At 37.9% G+C, this 20,335-nt stretch overlaps 1 protein-coding gene across 1 annotated transcript in view; it reads right to left on the bottom strand.

Annotated features, from left to right (window-relative positions):
• Window positions 1-20,335, bottom strand: part of ddx54 (DEAD (Asp-Glu-Ala-Asp) box polypeptide 54) — a 32,341-nt gene that overhangs the window by 5,078 nt on the left and 6,928 nt on the right. The window contains exons 4-17 of the mRNA XM_055655631.1: window positions 19,202-19,390; window positions 18,645-18,694; window positions 18,499-18,540; window positions 16,980-17,075; window positions 13,207-13,328; window positions 9,630-9,691; window positions 8,385-8,516; window positions 7,216-7,426; window positions 6,161-6,295; window positions 5,468-5,689; window positions 4,263-4,336; window positions 3,977-4,174; window positions 2,635-2,774; window positions 1,354-1,467 (exon numbers count right to left, since the gene is read on the bottom strand). Coding sequence (XP_055511606.1) covers window positions 1,354-1,467; window positions 2,635-2,774; window positions 3,977-4,174; window positions 4,263-4,336; window positions 5,468-5,689; window positions 6,161-6,295; window positions 7,216-7,426; window positions 8,385-8,516; window positions 9,630-9,691; window positions 13,207-13,328; window positions 16,980-17,075; window positions 18,499-18,540; window positions 18,645-18,694; window positions 19,202-19,390 — 1,787 coding nt within the window. The remainder of the gene's footprint in view (window positions 1-1,353; window positions 1,468-2,634; window positions 2,775-3,976; window positions 4,175-4,262; window positions 4,337-5,467; window positions 5,690-6,160; window positions 6,296-7,215; window positions 7,427-8,384; window positions 8,517-9,629; window positions 9,692-13,206; window positions 13,329-16,979; window positions 17,076-18,498; window positions 18,541-18,644; window positions 18,695-19,201; window positions 19,391-20,335) is intronic.

Below are 20,335 nucleotides of genomic sequence, written 5' to 3'. Positions count from 1 at the left end.
AACAATTTGTTTTGTGTTGTGCTACACTATGTTCTAAAAGATCCGCCATAATCTTACTGAATGGCAGAGTAAACACGTGACCAAACGGTCTACCATTGCTTCTATTTATTGTTCTGTGCAAGTGATTCCGTTTTGTCTTTTGTATTCCTGCACTGGAATCCATCTGTGTTATGGATGGGAATGTGCTTACAGCCATTTCCCTTAGTTGGCAAAACTTGATTTTTATTAAACCATAAAACCAGTTACCTCGGGATTTGTGAAAATCTCATGTGGAATTTGATCCTTGTGTGAAATGGCTTTTACCATTAATTAAAAAAGTTAAGGAAACAGACAGATAAGATTTTTTTTTAAGCCTATAATTCAGCATGCTCTTATTCTTATTTGTAGATAAACTCTCAACTCCAATAATATAAAAATACCATTTCAAACACACACTATTGAGACATGAAAATGGAAGAGGGTTGGAAGACTTTTTTGTACATTTGACTAACTTTGAATAACAGTTGTAGGTCCAAATTAAGTCTGATCCTGGCGAGGAAAAGAAACATTTCTACACATGTCAAATTTGCAAAGTGTTACAATGTACTGTTTGATTCAAGTTGACAGTCACATTCTGCAGCAATCTTGTAACAATATTTGTGCATCAAAGTAACCCAGTGGTATAGCCTGGTGTAGATCCATTTTAGAACTGTGGAAGATCACAACCAAGAGGATTACTTCTTTGGTTGGAATGAAATGTTATTTTTTGATGGTGATTTAATTCTACATTGTTTCTGCATGGCATGTAAACTTCCATAGGTTTCTGGGAGATCTGGCAGTGAGCTGAGCAATGATGCATAAAAATCCAAGTAATGGTGATAGTTTTTAATATGTACGCAATAGAGAATTTTGTGCCTAAATGCCAAATATGGCCAGAATTCTGAGGTCCTGCTTGCCATTGGTAGAATCTTAAATGCAACTACTTACTGAAAAATTATGTGTGTTTCTGTTCATATATACCACCCATTCACTTATTTGAGTGGAATATCCTGATGAAAAGACAACTGTGCAAGAACCCCCAAAGGCAGAGAAAGGACTTACAATATTCTCTCCTCCAGCTCCTCTCCTGTTCTTTTTATAAATAAACGATTGTGTTAACATTTAAACTGAGCTGAAGAGTAATTTATTAACAAGTTTGACATTGCAGAAATAGATGCCCTTTCTTCAAGAGCATGAGACCAACTTTAAAAAGTGGACCACCTGTTTGTACCAACTATCATAACATTTCTTCCTTCCAAGAATTACATTTGTGTCTGGAGGCAGGCATGATGTAAACAAGCTGGCATTTTCGTTATGCTTAATTATAATTCTTACCATTTTAGCAGTTGTTTCTGTTTTTGCATATTTTCTGCTTCATCTCCCATCAAGTCTAACACCGCACCAGATGCCTGCTGCTCAAAGGTGGTACCTTCCCCACTTAAGCTTAATCTAGGTTCAAGTGGAAGAAAAGCAAAGAGTTAAAAAGTTCCTGTTCAGCAGTGAACCACACAATGGAAAAGATCAGTTGGAGAGGCATAGTAAAAGGAAGGAACATCATTGTGGATTCCGCTTCTAGACAAAATATTGTGTAATAAACAAATGCATATATACATATGCATTGGTTTATGAATATGTTTATATATACACATATATGTCCCCGGCCCCCCCTCCCCCACCCACCCCAATTTCCCTGTGCCTCGCCTGGACTTGCATCTATTTCTCCCCTCACCTTCCACATACCTTCCTACCTCTGTCTTTACAATTTGCATGTCTTCTATCCTTATCTCACACATTTTGTCTTTCTTTCTCTGGTCATTGTCCACCCATCAGTCTATCAAATACCCTGTTTACCTGTATCCATCTATCATTTACCAGGCTTTGTCCTACCCCTCCCCTCTTTCAGCTTTCTTTCCCACTCATCCCCCGCACTCAGTCTGAAGAAAAGGATCCCAAGCTGAAATTTCACCTATCCATGATCTCCAGAGATGCTGCCTGACCCGCTGACTTGCTCCAACAATGCGTCTTTTTAAAAAAAATATATACTTGCAGGTTCACAATTATACAAAATCATTTAATAGCCAAAATAGTTTACGCAATTATTTGCACTCTGCAAAAGCGTCCTTCCAGTCTATCAACATGCTTATCTGTTCCTTAAGCTCATATATCGTCCTTAAAATCGATCCTAGTTAGCCTCAAATACTCTACGTGGTCCCATGTTTTATTCTGTCATACTTTCCCCGAAATGAGTTACTTGATTAATTAGTAGCTATCACGTTAAACTTTTTAGTTATCACTTATTAGCAAAAAATCTGAAGTAAACACAAAATGCCGGAAATACTCGACAAGTCAGGTGAGAGACAGTAAACATTTCAGGTCAATAATTTTTCAACATCTGTCCAACTCAATGTAGAAATCAAATCTATTTGTACAATGCAATGAATTCCTGTAAATTATACTCCTGATAATATGGTATATGCCATCTATTATTAGGAAAGATATAGAAGAGCAAATTTGCAAGGAAAGTATAGAGAGGTGAAAGGATATAAATATGTGATAATGGAAGACTTCCAGCTAAGTTCACAGTCCAACTGGTAAAATAGGGTTGTGCATCATTACCCTCTTTCAGAATTGAAGTCTTTTGGTTGATAAGGAATGTAGAATTGATCATCCTTGCAACACCCTTTCTTCGTTTGGGATACAGGATCGGAGGATTCCTTATTTTTCCTCTTCCTCCCCATAACTTCAGAGAACACAATCTGTCAATAAACAATTCAATATCAATTAACAATATCAATGAAGAATAACATTTCTGGACAGGTAGGGAAAGAGAACATTCTCCAGCAGTACAATTTTAAAAGGCATCTCCAGATCACAGGAAGATGATAAAATTAAGCAAAATTTGTCATTTTCAGCATTTGAGCTAAACATTATAATTTAAAAAATCCATAAGCCATTAAGAAACACTGCCTTTATTTTCCTCAAATTTATTAGACAGCACCCACAAAAACAAAATGTCTTTAAGTGGGATCACATTTTGTATGGAGCAATTTGCTGAAGATTTTTTAAATGGCTGAGAGCATCAACTGCTTAAACAAAAGTGAACTCTAATTTTGATTTTGGGGGGGGGGGGGGATTAAACATCTTCCAAGACACAGTAAAGTGGGTTCCATCTCCCCCCCCCCCCTCCCCTCTCCTCATTCTAGCCCACATCTTTACAATATAATTCATCTGGATGTTTCAACTTAAATCCTAATAAACACAATAATTTTGGATCACCAGTTATTTATAATACAGGGCCAATTCCTGGGGAAAAGACAAGTTCTTAAGTCTTTCGAGTTAAGCGTAACACAGTCTAGGCAATTAATCCAACTCCCTCCGTCACCAATAAATATGGCTCACTTAGGTAGGTGAAGTGCAATATGTTTATATGTCATTGCACACAGAGCATTCCAAGAATCATTCTTTGATCTGTGGGGTGCAGTTACTGTACAACGTACTGTGAAACCACAATTAAAAGTCAATTTTTCTATTTTCAAAATTAAAGCTCAGCACTATCCAGTGTTATATGAAGTGATACGTGAAGATATAGATACTGCAGACGAGTTCAATCGCAGCCCATCCCTAATTGCCCTTGGTATAGTCACTTAAGAGTCTGGAGTCACATGTGGTCAGGAGGCAAACTCCATTAAAGTACTTTAGTGAACAGATGCACTTTTATAACAACCCAATAGTTTCACACTTGCCATGATTCCAGCTGTGCATTCTAGATTTATACAATTAATAAACTCCCCTTGTTGCCAAGGTGGAAATTGAACACGTTTCCATATCAATACTCCAAGCTTCTGGAGTACTTGTTCAATAATGTAGCCTCTACACTGACATAATCCATTTGATGTCCCTCTTCAATGTAAAGGAGAATAACTTACAACATCCCTCCCATTGTTCATAATTACTTCACCTCAATGTTGTCATCGTCAGCATCCTCCCTAGTAGAAGGATCTGCTTCCACTGGTTTGGGCACATTCTTGGACGCACTTGCTTCCTTTTCTTGCCTTGACTGTTGAAATTTGTGGATTGAGTGTCGCTGCTTATTTCGTGTCATTCGCATGGTCTCACCTGCAGGGCTCTTGTTTGTAGAGTTTACTTCGAAAATGGTCTGCAATGTTAGTAAGGAACTGTAATTTATGACTGAAGAGCCCCGTCATAAAATAAATTAAATTCACATAAGCACAATGGTCACTTACAGATTTTGCTTTATAATTTTTGATATTGTCGATAACTTTGAGTCTTTGAAGTTCTGGATCTTCCAAGCTAACACCTTTATAGCAAGAAAAAGCCCTTTTATTATTATTGCAGCAAAATTTCATTGAGATGCAATTAAATATTTAAAACACTTACGATAACAATTATTTTAAAAATACAAAATTAGAGGTCTAAAATTAGACCTCTGCTGTTGTCTGTGTGGAGTTTTCATGCTCTTCCTGTTACTGTGTGGATTCCCCCTAACTGGTACTCAGTTTTCTCTCAGAAACCCATAGATGTGTGGGCCAATAAGTTAACTGGCTACAGTAAATTATCCTAGGTGTGCAGGTCAATGGTAAAATCTGGAGGAAGTTGATGTAATGTGGGAGGAATTAGGTTACAGAGAAAATTAATGAGGCATTGTGATTGCTCTGCAGCAGCATAGACTTGAAGGGCTGAATGGCCTTAATAAGATTAAGAGATGTGAACATATTGAAAGTAATAACCTTTCTCTATAGGCAGTTTACATTTTTGGAAAAAGCTCTCAAAGAACCAGAGACATGGATGGGACAGGTTTAGAGGGATATGGGCCAATTGCAAGCAGGCGGCACTAGTGTAGACAGGACATATTGGCCTGTGTGGGCAAGTTGGGCCAAAGGGTATGTTTCCACGCTGTAAGACTATGACTCTATGACATTGCGCGAAGGCCAAATTGAATTAGTTCGGAACTTAATCTCAGTCCCTCCCCCCCCCATTACCCCTGCAGGTTGAATGCAGATACAAATCTACAATTCATTTTGTAATTTCTGACCTCGTGCCACAACATATTTTTTGCAATAACCTGAACATTTGGCAAGATCCGTTTTTCATTATTTAAATCTTTCTAATAAATCCTTCTCTAATGCCTGTAATTAATTTGGAACTGCGTAATGCTTTTAAAAAACAGGATTTAATTATAGAGATGTGGGGATCAGGTGTCAAATAATTAAAAAGTCTTTGGCTCACATTGTGAATAAGCATATTGATCTTGCACCACAAAGCAGTTTTTAAAGCCATGTTGCATTGTACTATGATCAATTGTTTTATCAGTTTAAGGATTCTTTCTTATTTTAACTTTACTGATTAGTTAACATGAAAATAAAATCTGTCTAGTAAGACAGCATAAAGAGACCAGCTTTCATTTAACTCATATATTGATTTAACTTACCAAATAATGAATGAATGCCCAGTGTCACAAAGTTCATTTCTCTAACTCTCTTTATTGATTCAGGGGAAGGAGTGGGTCTTGATTTCAGATACTGAGCATAAGCATTCTCTGACACTCTTTTCATGTTCTGAAGATCTAGTGAAGCTTTATAATCTGCTATAAGTAATGATTCTTCATCATCAATAATACTCTGAGGGACTCTGCCATATAGTCCATCTGTATCTGAATATGGGAAAACAAAGAATTAAAAAAACAGTTTGGGCATGTGACACAATGTTATCGTGAGACAACCATGACAACAGCTACATCTTGCCCCAAATACATAATAGTATCTTCTCTGCAATTGCTGCTTTGCAAACAATTGTCACTATTTTCCATTATTTGGTGAAAGGAACACTTTCCAGAGGCTTTGTAAAGAAAAACGGTCCCTACAGATGAAAGAATTCTCTCAAAGCAATTCAAAGAACAAAAATCCCAAATGTTTTAAATAACAAAAAATAACTAATTAACATGTTTTTCATTGAAAGCACACAATTTAAAAATAGATGAAATAATTTTATAGACCACATTGCTCCAAAAAGTTGTTGATAATGGAAAATGTTAGTTAATTTCAAATTAGTTTTAATTTAAATACATTGTATACCTTAAAGTGAGCAAAATAGATATTGTCAAATGCTGATAACACAAGATTACCTTCGGGATTCTCATTCTGGCTCGCAAATTTGAGGGGCCGTCCAAGGAACAAATGTAGATCAAAAACATATGGAATTTCATCCAAAGCTACCAATGAATAAGATGTGCCACTTCTACCAGCTCTCGCAACTCGACCTGATGCACAGTACAAATTTACATCTCAGCCATAACTTAAACAACAATTAGGTCATCCATAAAAATCTTCCAATCAATGTGCAACCATGCATACAGTAATGACAGAAATAGAGAATATTCTCAAAAGTTCACAAAGTGTTGAAGTAACTCAGCGAGTCGGGCAGCATCTCTGGAGAACACGAATAGGTGATGTTTTGTTTCAGGACCCCACTCAGACTGAAGGATCATATGACCTGAAGAAGGCTCGCGACCCAAAACATCACTCATTCATTTTCTCCAGAGATGCTACCTGGCCTGCCGAGTTACTCAAGTACTATGTCCTTTTGTGTAAACTAGCATCTGCAGTTCCTTATTCCTACATACTGGAACACTCAGTCAGGCTGCAGAAAGAAAAACAGTTGAGCTGTCACCATTTATTTTCCTTTCTACAGATGCTGCTTGACCCAATGAGTGTGTCTCAAATTTTATTTTTGTTTCAGATTTCCCGGAATTGCAATTTTTAAATTTCTTTCCTATAATTAAAATCACTATATCCAAAGACAGCAGGTTTATCAGTAAATACTGATGTTAAAAGTTGAATACTTGAGGTATAGAAGCAATACTAGAAACATCTGAAGTTCAAATTATAGCTTCATGTGATACCAGTTGGTTATATGTTCCACTTACACCATGCTGTAGTTCATTGTATATGTCTAATGAATTAATTGTGTATCATTTATGATAAGGCGATAAAAGATAAAAGATTTACATTATTTCCTCCCGACTAATCAGCACCATGATTTCATTTATGAAAAAGGAATAGAAAAAAGTAGTTGCTCATATCCAATTTAACCATCTCAAAATACATTAAACCCAAATACTACTACCTCCCAGATATTTTACATCAATTCCCGCAGCTAAGAAAATCTTAATTTTCTTACCGACTCTGTGCAAGAAAAGTTTAGCTTTGGATGGGAAGTTGTAATTGATGACATTATCCAACATGGGAATATCAATACCACGAGCTGCAACATCTGTTACGATCATCACCATACATTTTCTGTGGACAAACTTCCCAATGTTGATTTTTCTTGCCGTTTGATCCAGAGCACTGTAGATGTATGAACATTCAATGCCCTGCCTGGTAATCATCTGGTAGAAACAAAAGTAATAAATGCATGCATGTGACATTTCAGGACAAATCTTCCCTTTACATTTATAAAAATAAACATATACTAGAAGAAACAAACATTTGAAAGCACACATGCTATTTTATGAAGTGCAATCTGTATGCAATGTTCTATATAACTGATAAGAGAACAAGTGCTGTTGAGTGAAAGTCTATTTTACAAAACAATCATATCAGGGAAGCTGTCATCTTGCTACTTCTGTGGTAGTGTAAAGCAGCTTCTAACCCGCAACTCTGTAAGGTCGATAATATAATTTAAATCCAAATCCTAATAAAGCACCTAACAGAATAAAGCCAGATCTTCCAAGGGCCATCTCACATTAATTGGTGTTGAAATAAAGGGAGTAAAATCCTAACTAAATAGAGACCAGTATCAATTTATTACAATATGAAATAATTATGTTATGAATTGCAGACAACAGTTGTAAATAAAACCCCGATCTTAATGTCCACATTTACCACATGTAGCCTTGAGCAACTACAGTTTAAGACCCACAGATGGACTGAAGATTCAATGTGGTCTTCTCAATGGTCAGTAAACTAAAATGACCAAACAACATTAAAATGCGTGGCCATATTCCCATATTAGACTTTTATGGACTTTTGTTTAATAAGATTTTTTTTTGTATGAGAACACAGAAATGTATGACTATTTGTGATAGACCACGTGTCCAAGAAGATCCCAGATTAATGGCCAAACATTCTCATAGTTTCACAGTGATTACAACTGTAAATTCAGTGCCTCTTACTCCCATATAATTTTTGACGCATCGGATTGAAAACTAATATGGTTTTAGTATCTAGTCTTTGTTGAATCCCGTCATACGGAATAACCTTTGTGAAATGAAGAAATGCGTTTTATTGCATTAAGGATAAGATTTAGTTGAATTATATGTGTCCAACTTCATATTTGCTACAAACCTCTTTTATGTATTCCACGTGATGTTTGGTAGCTACAAAAACAACGGTCTGTTCTTGAGGTTTGATAACATTTCTTAACAAGTAGAGCAAAACAGATGACTTGTCATCAGATCTTACGTGAAAAAATGCCAGCTGTAAAATATTGAACATATTTTAATACAAGTGCATAGCCACAATTTGTTGTTTTTATAAAAACACTTAAAACCTTCAACATTATCCCACCACTTGTCACATCTGCCCAACGCAACTCCTTGGTTTACCTAACACTTGCCAGCCTTTCATATAGCTCTCATATAGCTTTCTCCCCACCCATATCAATGTTCTCTAGAGATGCTGCCTGACCCTCTGAGTTCCTCCAGTACGTTGTCTTTTTTTTTTTTTTAATCAATCAACACCTGTATTTCTGTTTCTCCTTAAAACATACATTAGGCAGTCAATTTGGTCATTTATAATCACATAAACATTCTAAAAACTTGCCCTATATTTTTTAATTTATGATGTCCCTGAATACTGTCCAGGTTTTATTCATATCTGTAAGACTCTGCCTGTGCAACTGTATATTTTCTTGCAATACCATGAACTTACAACATTTCCAGTTTAGCAGTAATTCATTCGAAACAATGTAAAATTAGTAATCATTTTCCCATTAGTGCTGCAATAAACTGAGGTCAAATGGAAAACCCAGTTATAAAGATGCAGGATTTTCACAAATCAATACTGATGTAATTAAAACAACCGCGCATAATTTTTTTTTTTTAAGTGCTGTTCAGGAAACATAAAAATGAATTAACAGGTAGTATTTCACACAGATCACAGAGAAGTACAGCACAGGAACAAGCCCTTTGGCACCCAATGTCTGTGCCGACAAGATGTCACGCTAAACTAACCATCTGCCTGCAAAGGATCCCTACCCCTCTATTCCCTGCATATTCATATGGCTATCTCAAAGCCCCTTAAACATCAATCTCCACCCTTCAGAGTGCCCAGACACCCAACAACACTAAAAAATAAAACTGCCCCATACATCTCCTTTCAAACTGCCCCCTTTCACCTTAAAACCATGCACATGTCTTTGACATTTCCACCCTGGAATAAAGTTCTCACAGTCTATATCTATGTCACTCATAATTTTACAAATTTACATCAGGTCTTCCCTCAGTTTCATGTAGTACCTCGCTTACATCCTCCAAAATACTACACGTGCATTTATGCATACCAAATAATTATTAAAAATAAGCCTCTTACCCGTAACTGATCATTCAGTTTAGTGTCTACATCCAATCGGATGAGAACTGGCTCTGTCAAACCTGGAACAAAGAGTTTTTAAATAATTTCATTTGGTAAATGTTAAAGGCTTAACAATATATATTTTTTAAATTGATATAAAATTCGATCTTTATCGACAAAATTCTAACTGGCATTTGAAATGGAATAATTGGCATTAGTCATTCATTTAAAAGTAACCCTCAGAATTCTGAGCACATGCTGTCAAATTAGACAACCAGAAACTGTTTAGATTCAGAAAATTAAATCTGTCAGTTTACTTAGAGCCCAACTTTGCTGACATCCTTCAACAAAGAGCTGGGCAAAATTGCTCCTTTGATCCCGTGCTGACAGGATTTGAAACAAAAGATTAAAGAGTCAAAAAGAAAGTCACTTTACTTTTAAATTACTTTGCTTTAAAGTCATACTGCACACTTATCAAACCCTTTGCCTCTCCAAGTCTGAGCCACTCACCAAGTATCCATACTATAATACTTTTAACTATTTTAGATATTATATAGTTAACTTTATTTTTTAATAATATTTAATTATTTAAAAACACTTCATTCTATTGTAATAATTTTCAATTGACCTTTATGTTAGCTTCTTACATTTGACCTAGTAAATAGAAAATGTTGAGAATTTTGAAATTATTAGAAATAATTATCAATAGCATGCACACTTCCAGATATGAATGGAACATGTTCTAAATATCAAGAGAGATTTAAAAACTTTAAATAGCATGTACATTGCACACTGGCAAAGGCATTTCATGGATAGCAAAATGCCTTTAAAAAACATGTGATATGGTGTAATTTTTAAAAGATTTTCTGACATTTAAAGACATTTAAATGCAATTAAAATTGAAGCAAAAGATAGAAGACCTCTGTCAGCGCTGAGACCACATCCCTGGAGTTTAGAAGACCAGCATTCTGCATCCAGACATGGTAAGTGCAGCCAGTGAGTAGGACAGAGGGTGGTGATTCCCAGCAAGGAACTAGATCAAAAGGATCTACACCATCATATTTTACATGACATGGCAAGATACTCCATATCTCTGTTTGAGATAATTTTTCAAACAAGGTCTATAACTGACTGGGGTCAAATTTCAACCACCAATTTGGCACTTAAATTCCCTGTACTGACGTGTTGGCAAGATTTTGGAAGAAAATGAAGGAATGCTTAATTTAACATGGAAAAAAAGGTAATCCATGTAACTAAATGTTCCTATGATGGTTAATGGGAGACTAAACGGTGATATTTCAAAATCTTAGGAACAAAATTTTACACTTCAAATGGGAAGTAAAATAGAATTCACATTTTATACTAAATATCAAGGACAATTATTTTCACGTACAAAAATTAAACTTCACTGAAATGTAATGTGAAATATCATATTTGGACTGCTCTGAAAGTATATAGCCACTGACAATTAAAAAAAAAAATTATCACCACAATAACAAACAATAATTGAATTGTTTGAACATGGATTCAACAGTGGCTGAATGGGAGATGCCAGAGAGTAATGGTGGATGGTTGTTTGTCAGGTTGGAGGCCAGGGACTAGTGGGGTGCCACAGGGATCTGTGTTGGGTCCACTGTTGTTTGTAATGTACATCAATGATCTGGATGATGGTGTGGTAAATTGGATTAGTAAGTATGCAGATAGGTGGGGATGTGGATACTGAAATAGATTTTCAAAGTCTACAGAGATTTATGCCAGTTGGAAGAGTGGGCTGAAAGATGGCAGATGGAGTTTAATGCTGATAAGTGTGAGGTGCTACATCTTGGCAGGACAAATCAAAATAGGATGTACATGGTAAATGGTAGGGAATTGAAGAATGCAGGTGAACAGAGGGATCTGGGAATAACTGTGCACAGTTCCCTGAAAGTGGAATCTCATGTAGATAGGGTGGTAAAGAAAGCTTTTGGTGTGCTGGCCTTTATAAATCAGAGCATTGAGTATAGAAGTTGGGATGTAATGTTAAAATTGTACAAGGCATTGGTGAGGCCAATTCTGGAGTATGGTGTACAATTTTGATCGCCTAATTATAGGAAGGACGTCAACAAAATAGAGAGAGTACAGAGGAGATTTACTAGAATGTTGCCTGGGTTTCAGCAACTAAGTTACAGAGAAAGGTTGAACAAGTTAGGGCTTTATTCTTTGGAGCGCAGAAGGTTAAGGGGGGACTTGATAGAGGTTTTTAAAATGATGAGAGGGATAGACAGAGTTGACGTGGATAAGCTGAGAGTAGAGAAGATTCAAACAAGGGGGACATGACTTGAGAATTAAGGGACAGAAGTTTAGGGGTAACATGAGGGGGAACTTCTTTACTCAGAGAGTGGTGGCTGTGTGGAATGAGCTTCCAGTGAAGGTGGTGGAGGCAGGTTCGTTTTTATAATTTAAAAATAAATTGGATAGTTATATGGACGGGAAAGGAATGGAGGGTTATGGTCTGAGCGCAGGTATATGGGACTAGGGGAGAATACGTGTTCGGCACGGACTAGAAGGGTCGCGATGACCTGTTTCCGTGCTGTAATTGTTATATGGTTATATGTTTGGTTAAGCACAAGGCCAATCTAATTTGCTAGCCATAATGATGAGAGAAACCAAAAAATGTGCATTGTGCATAATATTAGTGCTTTCCTGTTTAAAAATGTTAAAATTTCTCAATCCTGTTGAGCAAAAATATGATCAAATATTTCAGATTATTTATGTTTTAGCTAATATTTTAGTTTAGTAAGTATTCATCACAATACTGTAAAACTCAGCCCATACTTATTTTAATTGTGTCATTCCGCCTTTTTTGTGAACAGAAGGTTCTCTGCAGAGACAGTTACTGTACATAGGTCGCTGCCGCACTATTACCTCATAACTTGTCCATTCTCCTGCAACTGTCTAAATATTGTCAACATTTATATGACAATAGAACACTGATGCAATTATCAAGAAAGCACATCAGCGCCTCTATTTCCTGAGAAGATTACGGAGAGTCGGTTTGTCAAGGAGGACTCTCTCTAACCTCTACAGGTGCACAGTAGAGAGCATGCTGACCAGTTGTTTGGTTCGGCAACTTGAGCGCCCTGGAGAGGAAGAGACTACAAAAAGTAGTAAACACTGCCCAGTCCATCATCGGCTCTGACCTTCCTTCCATCGAGGGGATTTATCGAAGTCGCTGCCTCAAAAAGGCTGGCAGTATCATCAAAGACCCGCATCATCCTGGCCACACACTCATCTCCCTGCTACCTTCAGGTGGGTACAGGAGCCTGAAGACTGCAACGACCAGGTTCAGGAATAGCTACTTCCCCACAGCCTATCAGGCTATTAAACCTGGCTCGGCCAAAACTCTGAACATTAATAACCCATTATTTGTTATTTGCACTTTATCAGTTTATTTATTCATGTGCTTTGTAGTCAATGCCTATTATGTTCTGTGTGCTGAAGCAAAGCAAGAATTTCATTGTCCTATCAGGGACACATGCCAATAAACTTGAACTTGAACATTGTCATGACATTATAACTCACTGCAATTGCAAAGCACATATGTTAAAAGTCTTACCAGCACGTGCAAATTCCACCAATTGCTTGGGCAATGTGGCTGAGAATAGCAAAGTCTGTCTGGATTCTGGTAACCTTTGGATAATCTCTTGCAAGTGCTCAGCAAATCCCATCTCAAACAATCTGGAAGGGAAATTATTTACAGGAGCTTTCAGTTGGGCACCAGCGTCAAATAGTTCAATTATCCACATCCTCTTTTGGTTTACAAGTACGTCAGATCAGTCTGACGGGTTCATTTACAAATAGAGCCATTTATCAATACCTGTATGTTAAGCAAACTGTGAGGACAGTTACTCAATTTAACCTTAGAGCAGTAATAATCCTATGAACAACAGTTTTAATTTTCTCAATGGAATAGGCAGAGATAGCGTAGAAAGTCATAACCTTTTTTTCTACTGTGCAAATGACAAAGATTGGAAGTCATATCTAAAGGTGATAGGTGCAAAATTATGGGCTGAGTTTCTGTTTACAGAGGGTAGTGGGTGCCTGGAATGTACTGGCACTGCAGATAGTGGTGTTTAAGATGCTTTTAGAAAGGCACATGGATATGCGGAGAATGGGGGAATGTGCAGCAGATGAGACTATCTGGCATCTTACCCTGGTATCATGTTTGGCACATCATGGCCTGTTCCTGTGCTGATTCATAACTTAGAAGAAATCATTGCAATACTTTTCTACCAGTGTACCATTAACAAGCTTGTGAGTTCTTTGCTGCTTCAGTGCCAATTCAGTACTGAGTCATTCATCCTAAACTCAATGGCATCCAGGACAAAGCACTTCAACATCCCATTTGCTAACTTAAACCCGCACTCTAGACATTCCGTTGATGTATCATCTCTGCGCTGCATCTCACTTGCAAGATGCAAGCAAAAATATTGTTGTCACTGTTGCTTCAGAAGCAATTCCTAAACTCGCAGTCCTCATTATTTGGAAGGATGGAGCAAGTGCATGGGAAAGCCACCAAGCATAATGAAATGATTCTGTGGAACTACCTTCCTCATCAGATGAATGCTTGCCATTGAAGGTCCACCACCAGCTTCTCAAGTGTCAACTAGAAATGGGTAATAAATGATGGTCTCTTTGGTTACACTGGTAACGCAGAGAATAATTAAAAAATACAAATACAATCTTAGCAATTTAATAATCCACTCCTTGCTTATATATATGCAATTTTAAGCAAGATAATGACTTGGGTTCCCAAAGGGCAAAAATAACATGTCCCTGAATCCCATAGAATAACCTTGAAATAATCACATTTACAAGTTTAAAACATAATTTATTGGTCTCCCATAGAACAAGAATTGAACTGGAAAAAACCTAGATGACCAAAAGAACTAAATAAAAGGATAAAACTGGAGACAATCTAAAATTTTAAAACCTCTCGTGTCATAGAGCTATGTAGCATGGAAACAGGTCCTTTGTGGATGACATGAACAAGCAGAAATGGGTCTGCCGAGACAGTTCTGTTTGGGGAGAAGATAAAATCAGGTCTGAAGAAGAGTCTCGACCCAAAATGTCACCCATTCCTTCAGTCTGAAGAAGGGTTTCGACCCGAAACGTTGCCTATTTCCTTCGCTCCATAGATGCTGCCTCACCTGCTGAGTTTCTCCTGCATTTTTGTCTACCCATTCCTTCTCTCCAGAGATGCTGCTTGTCCCACTGAGTTACTCCAGCATTTTGTGTCTACCTTCGATGGAAACAGGTCCTTCGGCCTACTTTGACAGTTTTGGCAAGCCATACTAGTTCCATTTGCCTGTATTTGGCCCATATCCCTCCAAGCTCTTCATATCCATATCCTCCCCTCCCCCAAAGAAACAAGTCCCGGCCTATCCAATCTCTCCCCCATTGCTCAGGCCTGTAAGTCCAGGTAATATCCTGGTGTATCTCTTCTGTACCATTTCAAACTTAATGACATCCTTCCTATAGCTGGGCAGGCGGAACTGCACACAGTATTCCAAAGATGTTTTCATCAACAATTTATACAGCTGCATTATGATGTTCCAACTTTTCAATTAAATATCTTTGCCAATTAAGCCAAGCATGCCAAACGCCTTCTTCATTACCCTGTCTCATTTAATTCGCCACTTTCAGGGAATCATGTACCTGTACTCCCAGAACTTTCGAGACTTTTGGTTTAATTCGATAAAAAACTATTATCAATATAAAACCAGGAGCAAAACCAATAGTTAGTGCTTAAATATGACGTTAGATGGTAGAATGTAATAAATGACTATTTAATCACATGTACATAACATGCCTGACAGTCCACATGCAGCCAGTCGCACTCATGTTCTGGGTTGGGATGCAAGATAAGCAATTTGGATAGTGAAGCCAGCAATTAATACCCCTTTGCAGGTTAAAAAAATCTTCTTATACATAATTCAAGTGTGCATAATTATTCATCAATACAATGGACATATGCAAAACAAAATTATTATTAATAATAGTCTATCTTTTATTATCTTTAAAATGTTGAGGTGTAGTTTGTAAAACAGAGAAATTATGTAATAGCAAGAAATTTGTATCAAATTCAGATATGAGCTACACAAGCACACTCCAGTCTGGAAGTGGCGGCGCTGCCTTGCAGCTGCGCCTCGCCTGCAGTCCGTTTGACTTTTCTGTTTTTTGTTTTCTCTTGTCCTGTTTATTTCGGTTTATTTAGTTGTGTATGTGTGGGGGGGTGTGTGTGGTAACATGTTTTTTTGACTCTTCCTTCGGGGGGGATGCAACCTTTCCTGCCGTATCCCCCGTCTCCGTGTCCGTCTGCGCTGAGGCCTATCGCGGAGCTGGGGGCCTCCAACTGCGACCGACCTCGAGGCTGCGGAGGCAGAGCCAGCCAGGACTTACCAACACGAGGCTGGCCGACTTCGGGGCTGTGGTTGCGGGGCGACCCAACTTCCGACCCGACTTTGGAGCCTCGGAGGCTCGGCCGCAGGCCAGTGGACGTCATCATCGGGAGCTCGAGTTCTGTTTCCGGAGCTCCCGCAACTACAGCTGCGTCCGCTGGACTGGAGGGCGGCAGCTTCGGCAGCTTCGACCGCCCCGGGCCACGGAGTTTGAACCGGCCCGTTTGCGGAGCACGGATTCAGCCGCGGGACTTACTTACCATCACCCGGCGGGGTCGCAACATCGGAGGCTTGGATTGCCTCAGCGCAGAGGGAGAGCAAGGAGGGAAGAGACAATGACTTTGGGACTTTAAACTGTGTTGAATGTTTGTTATTTATTCTATGTTATGACTGCAGGCTAAACCATTTTGTTGCACTGAAAAGTGCAATGACAATAAATTGAATCAAATCAAATCCTTGGCTGGAAAATATCTCAGGTGATTCAGATTATCTGAATTTTATAGTGGTTACTTTCACCTCTAATTTCAGTACCCATTCTAGCCCACAATCTACACCAACATTTTGATTCAATATTGTGAAAGTTTTGCAGTTTAGAATGTGTTATTTTTCTGATGCACCCAAGGCCAACTTTGCCTTCTTAAGTCTCCATATGAATAAAGTTTTCCAAACAGCGAAGCCAATAGTTGTCCCTCAATTTACATCTACAACTTGACCCGGTTGTTTACCTCACAGCTGTCCCTGAAGAACTTGCATGCAAATTACAAGAGCGACAACAAATCAAAAGTACTCCATTGAATATAACATGTTGGGATATTCTGGAAAGTTAGTCCTTTATTTTTCTTAAAAACTAATTTCCACTATTTAGTCCAAAGTCAGCTGTAAAGCTGAGCAATTACAATAGGTACTGGATATAGCTCATCATTTTTACCTGTCAGCTTCATCAAAGACCACGTATTCCACTTTATGCAGCTTGAGGTTCATTTCCACAACCACATGCATTAATCGACCCGGTGTGCCAATTATTCTGAAAATAGAATAAATAGAATATAGGTAGTGCAGTCTATAACTCTGCGCACACTCATTACAGATCTGTGTAAACAATTAATGCACACATTAATTCACCATTTGATCCACTTAATGGTACATTGCTTGCCAAGCTTCTCAGTGAGCACAATCCCAAAGGTAAATTGTCAAATGAAGTGGCAGATAACATCACCATACGCTTTTGTACTTCAGGATCATTATACGCAATGCATTAAAATAAAGGCCTCACTATTCTATCCCCAGGGTCAAGTTTAAATGATGTATGAAGTGTATATCAAACATAATGTACTTATCTTTATATAGAACTGCATTTAGGAGATTTAAGAGACTTCAACAAATGGATGTTGAAGAGACTTTCCAAATTGTACTCTCATTCAGTTTATAAATATTCTACAAATTCTGAAGCAATGACGAGAAAGAAATCAGACTACCCAACATATGTTTCTATAATTTTCTTGTATTTGCATGTTATACTTAATGCTCAGATTGTTCTGACCAAAATATTTCCAATGCTACAAATGTAAGGAGTTGGCGAGTCCCACGACACCCCCATAGCTACCAATCATAAAGCTCAAGAGATCTCCTCAGATTTATAAATCTTAGATTTGAGCACGAGAATTAGTATTCCCTCATCTATTGGCCTATGCCTTTGAGCAGTAATTTTCCAACATTCAGCAACGTAATACTGAGACCAAATTACTATGTCAATAGGACTGAAACGTCCGACTGAAAACCAATTGAATACAGTCAGGTGACTTACTCCTGCCCCATTCCTCTTCAAACTCCCTTCCCACCATCCAAGGCAACACAACATTAACACTGCTTTCCAGGACGACAGATAGCACAATGGGCTAAGAGTTCGGCTGGCGACCGGAAGGTAGCCGGTTCAAATCCCGCTTGGAGTGCATACTGTCGTTGTGTCCTTGGGCAAGACACTTCACCCACCTTTGCCTGTAATGGAATGTTACGGCGGCAGGCGCGGGCACACCGCGACGCCCTGTGTCTCCCTTTCAAGGGAGATGCTAAAAATGCATTTCGTTGTCTCTGTACTGTACACTGACAATGACAATAAATTGAATCAAAAATCAAATCAACTGCTAAACTCTTGAACAACAATTTTCTTCATAGGCAATAGAAAAACAAATATTTAAAGGTTAAATAGACATATATACCTATTCTACATTTTTAACTGTTCAATTCTAAGAATAATAAAATTTGATAGCCTTGTTTATCAAAGGGATTTCAGTATCTGAACATTTTTTCCAAAAGGATTCAAAATGCCAAAGATATTTTAGGAGGTAGGCTTGACAGAAAGTTTTTAAATTGGTAGAATAAAAAAAGTGCAAGAAATTATCTTCAACACCAAGAATGTCAGAGTGCATTTAAGGAAAAAGTTAACTCACATATCAGGATTTTCATGAAGTGCTGCAAACTGATCTTCCATTCTAAAAATAAATACCATACATGTCACATTAAATATTTAGTGATACTTGGTTCAAACAAATTGCACCATAAAGACTACAGATTACCATTTGAAAAAACTACTCACTTATCTCCGCCCAAGATTAAAGCTGTTTTGAAGCCAGCAAACTTCCCAAGCTACAAAATCAAGTAATGATGAAAATTATGGGCAGGAAGATTTTAAACTTAATTTCATATGAAAATATGGCATATTTATTATTCATTCTTGGAATAAAACATAATCAATTAACAGGGGGCTCTGTTAAGTAGTATTTAAATAAATAGTCCAAGATATGCAATCCATAGACATCACCACAACTTGAACATTTGTGTTTTATTTGTCTGGGAAGAACCCTGGACTTTGTGGCCTCATTAACCGAAAAAATATTAGGCATCATTTCACCTCAGCAGCAGCTTCCAGAGTAATCTTAAATACTTTAAGAGCTTTGGATGTGAAAGAATTTCGAAATGCTTTTGAAAAAGATGTATAAAAATAGAAACAAAACATGTGTCGTTTTCTATTGCAATAATGTAACAAACTATTTAGGAATAACATAAATAGAAAACTTCAGTGCTTGTTATATTGTCCAATAAATATAAATGTACGTATATTTTGAAAAAATAAATTGAAAGGAAAGATCTTACCTCTTTTGTGAACTTCATGGTTTGTAATGCAAGCTCTCTCGTTGGGGTAAGAATTAAAGCTCTAGCACCTGTCTGGGAATGATGCACTTTCAGCTGCTCAAACAAAGGAATGAGAAAAGCTGCAGTTTTACCGCTGCCCGTCCTGGCCATGGCAACAACATCCTTGCCATCCAGTATCACTGGGATTGCCTGAAAGAGAAAACAAGCTTTTACCTCAAACATTCAAACATTATTACACAGAAGATGGCCCATTAGGATAATAGCACTTCCAGAAGAACAAATGCACCAGTCCCGTTCATGTTCATAAGTGATAGGAATAGAATTAGACCATTCGGCCCATCAAGTCTACTCCGCCATTCAATCATGGCTTATCTAACTCTCCTGCCTTTTCCCCACAACCTGTGACACCACTACTAATCAAGAATCTATCTCTGCCTTAAAATATCAATTGATGGCCTCCACAGCCTTCTGTGGCAATGAATTGCACAGATTCACCACCCACTGACTAAATAAATTATTTTTCACCTCCTTCCTAAAGGAAGGTTCTATTATTCTGAGGCTATGACCTCTGGTCCTGGACTCTCCCCCTAGTGGAAAACATCCTCTCCACATCTACTCTATCCAAGCCTTTCACCATTCGGTAAGTTTCAATGCAGGTAGAGGCACAGCACCGTAAAAAGTTCATCATATGTTAACCCACTCATTCCTGTGATAATTCTCGTAAACCTCCTCTGGACTCTCTCCAGCACCAGCGCATCTTTCCTCAGATATGGGCCTAAAATTGCTCACTCCAAATACAGTCTGAGCAGCATGTTATAAAGCCTCAGCATTACATCCCTGTTTTTGTATTCTAGTCCTCTCTAAATAAATGCTAGCAATGCATTTGCATTCCTTGGTACAGATTAAACTTGCAAATTAACTTTTTGGCATTCCTGCACCAGCACTTCCAAGTTCCTTTGCACCTCTAATTTCTGAATTCTCTTCCCATTTAGAAACTAGTCTACGCCTTTATTCCTACTACCAAAATTCATGACTCCACACTTTGCTATGTTGTATTCCATCTGCCACTTCTCTGCCCAGTTTCCCAACCTGTCCAAGTCCTTCTGCAGAGTCCCTGCATCTCTACACTACCTG

This window comes from Leucoraja erinacea, chromosome 25 (assembly GCF_028641065.1).
Source record: "Leucoraja erinacea ecotype New England chromosome 25, Leri_hhj_1, whole genome shotgun sequence".
Classification (NCBI taxonomy): Eukaryota; Metazoa; Chordata; class Chondrichthyes; order Rajiformes; family Rajidae; genus Leucoraja; species Leucoraja erinaceus.
Note: the sequence above shows the minus strand (reverse complement) of the source record. Positions and strands in the feature narration are given on the sequence as shown.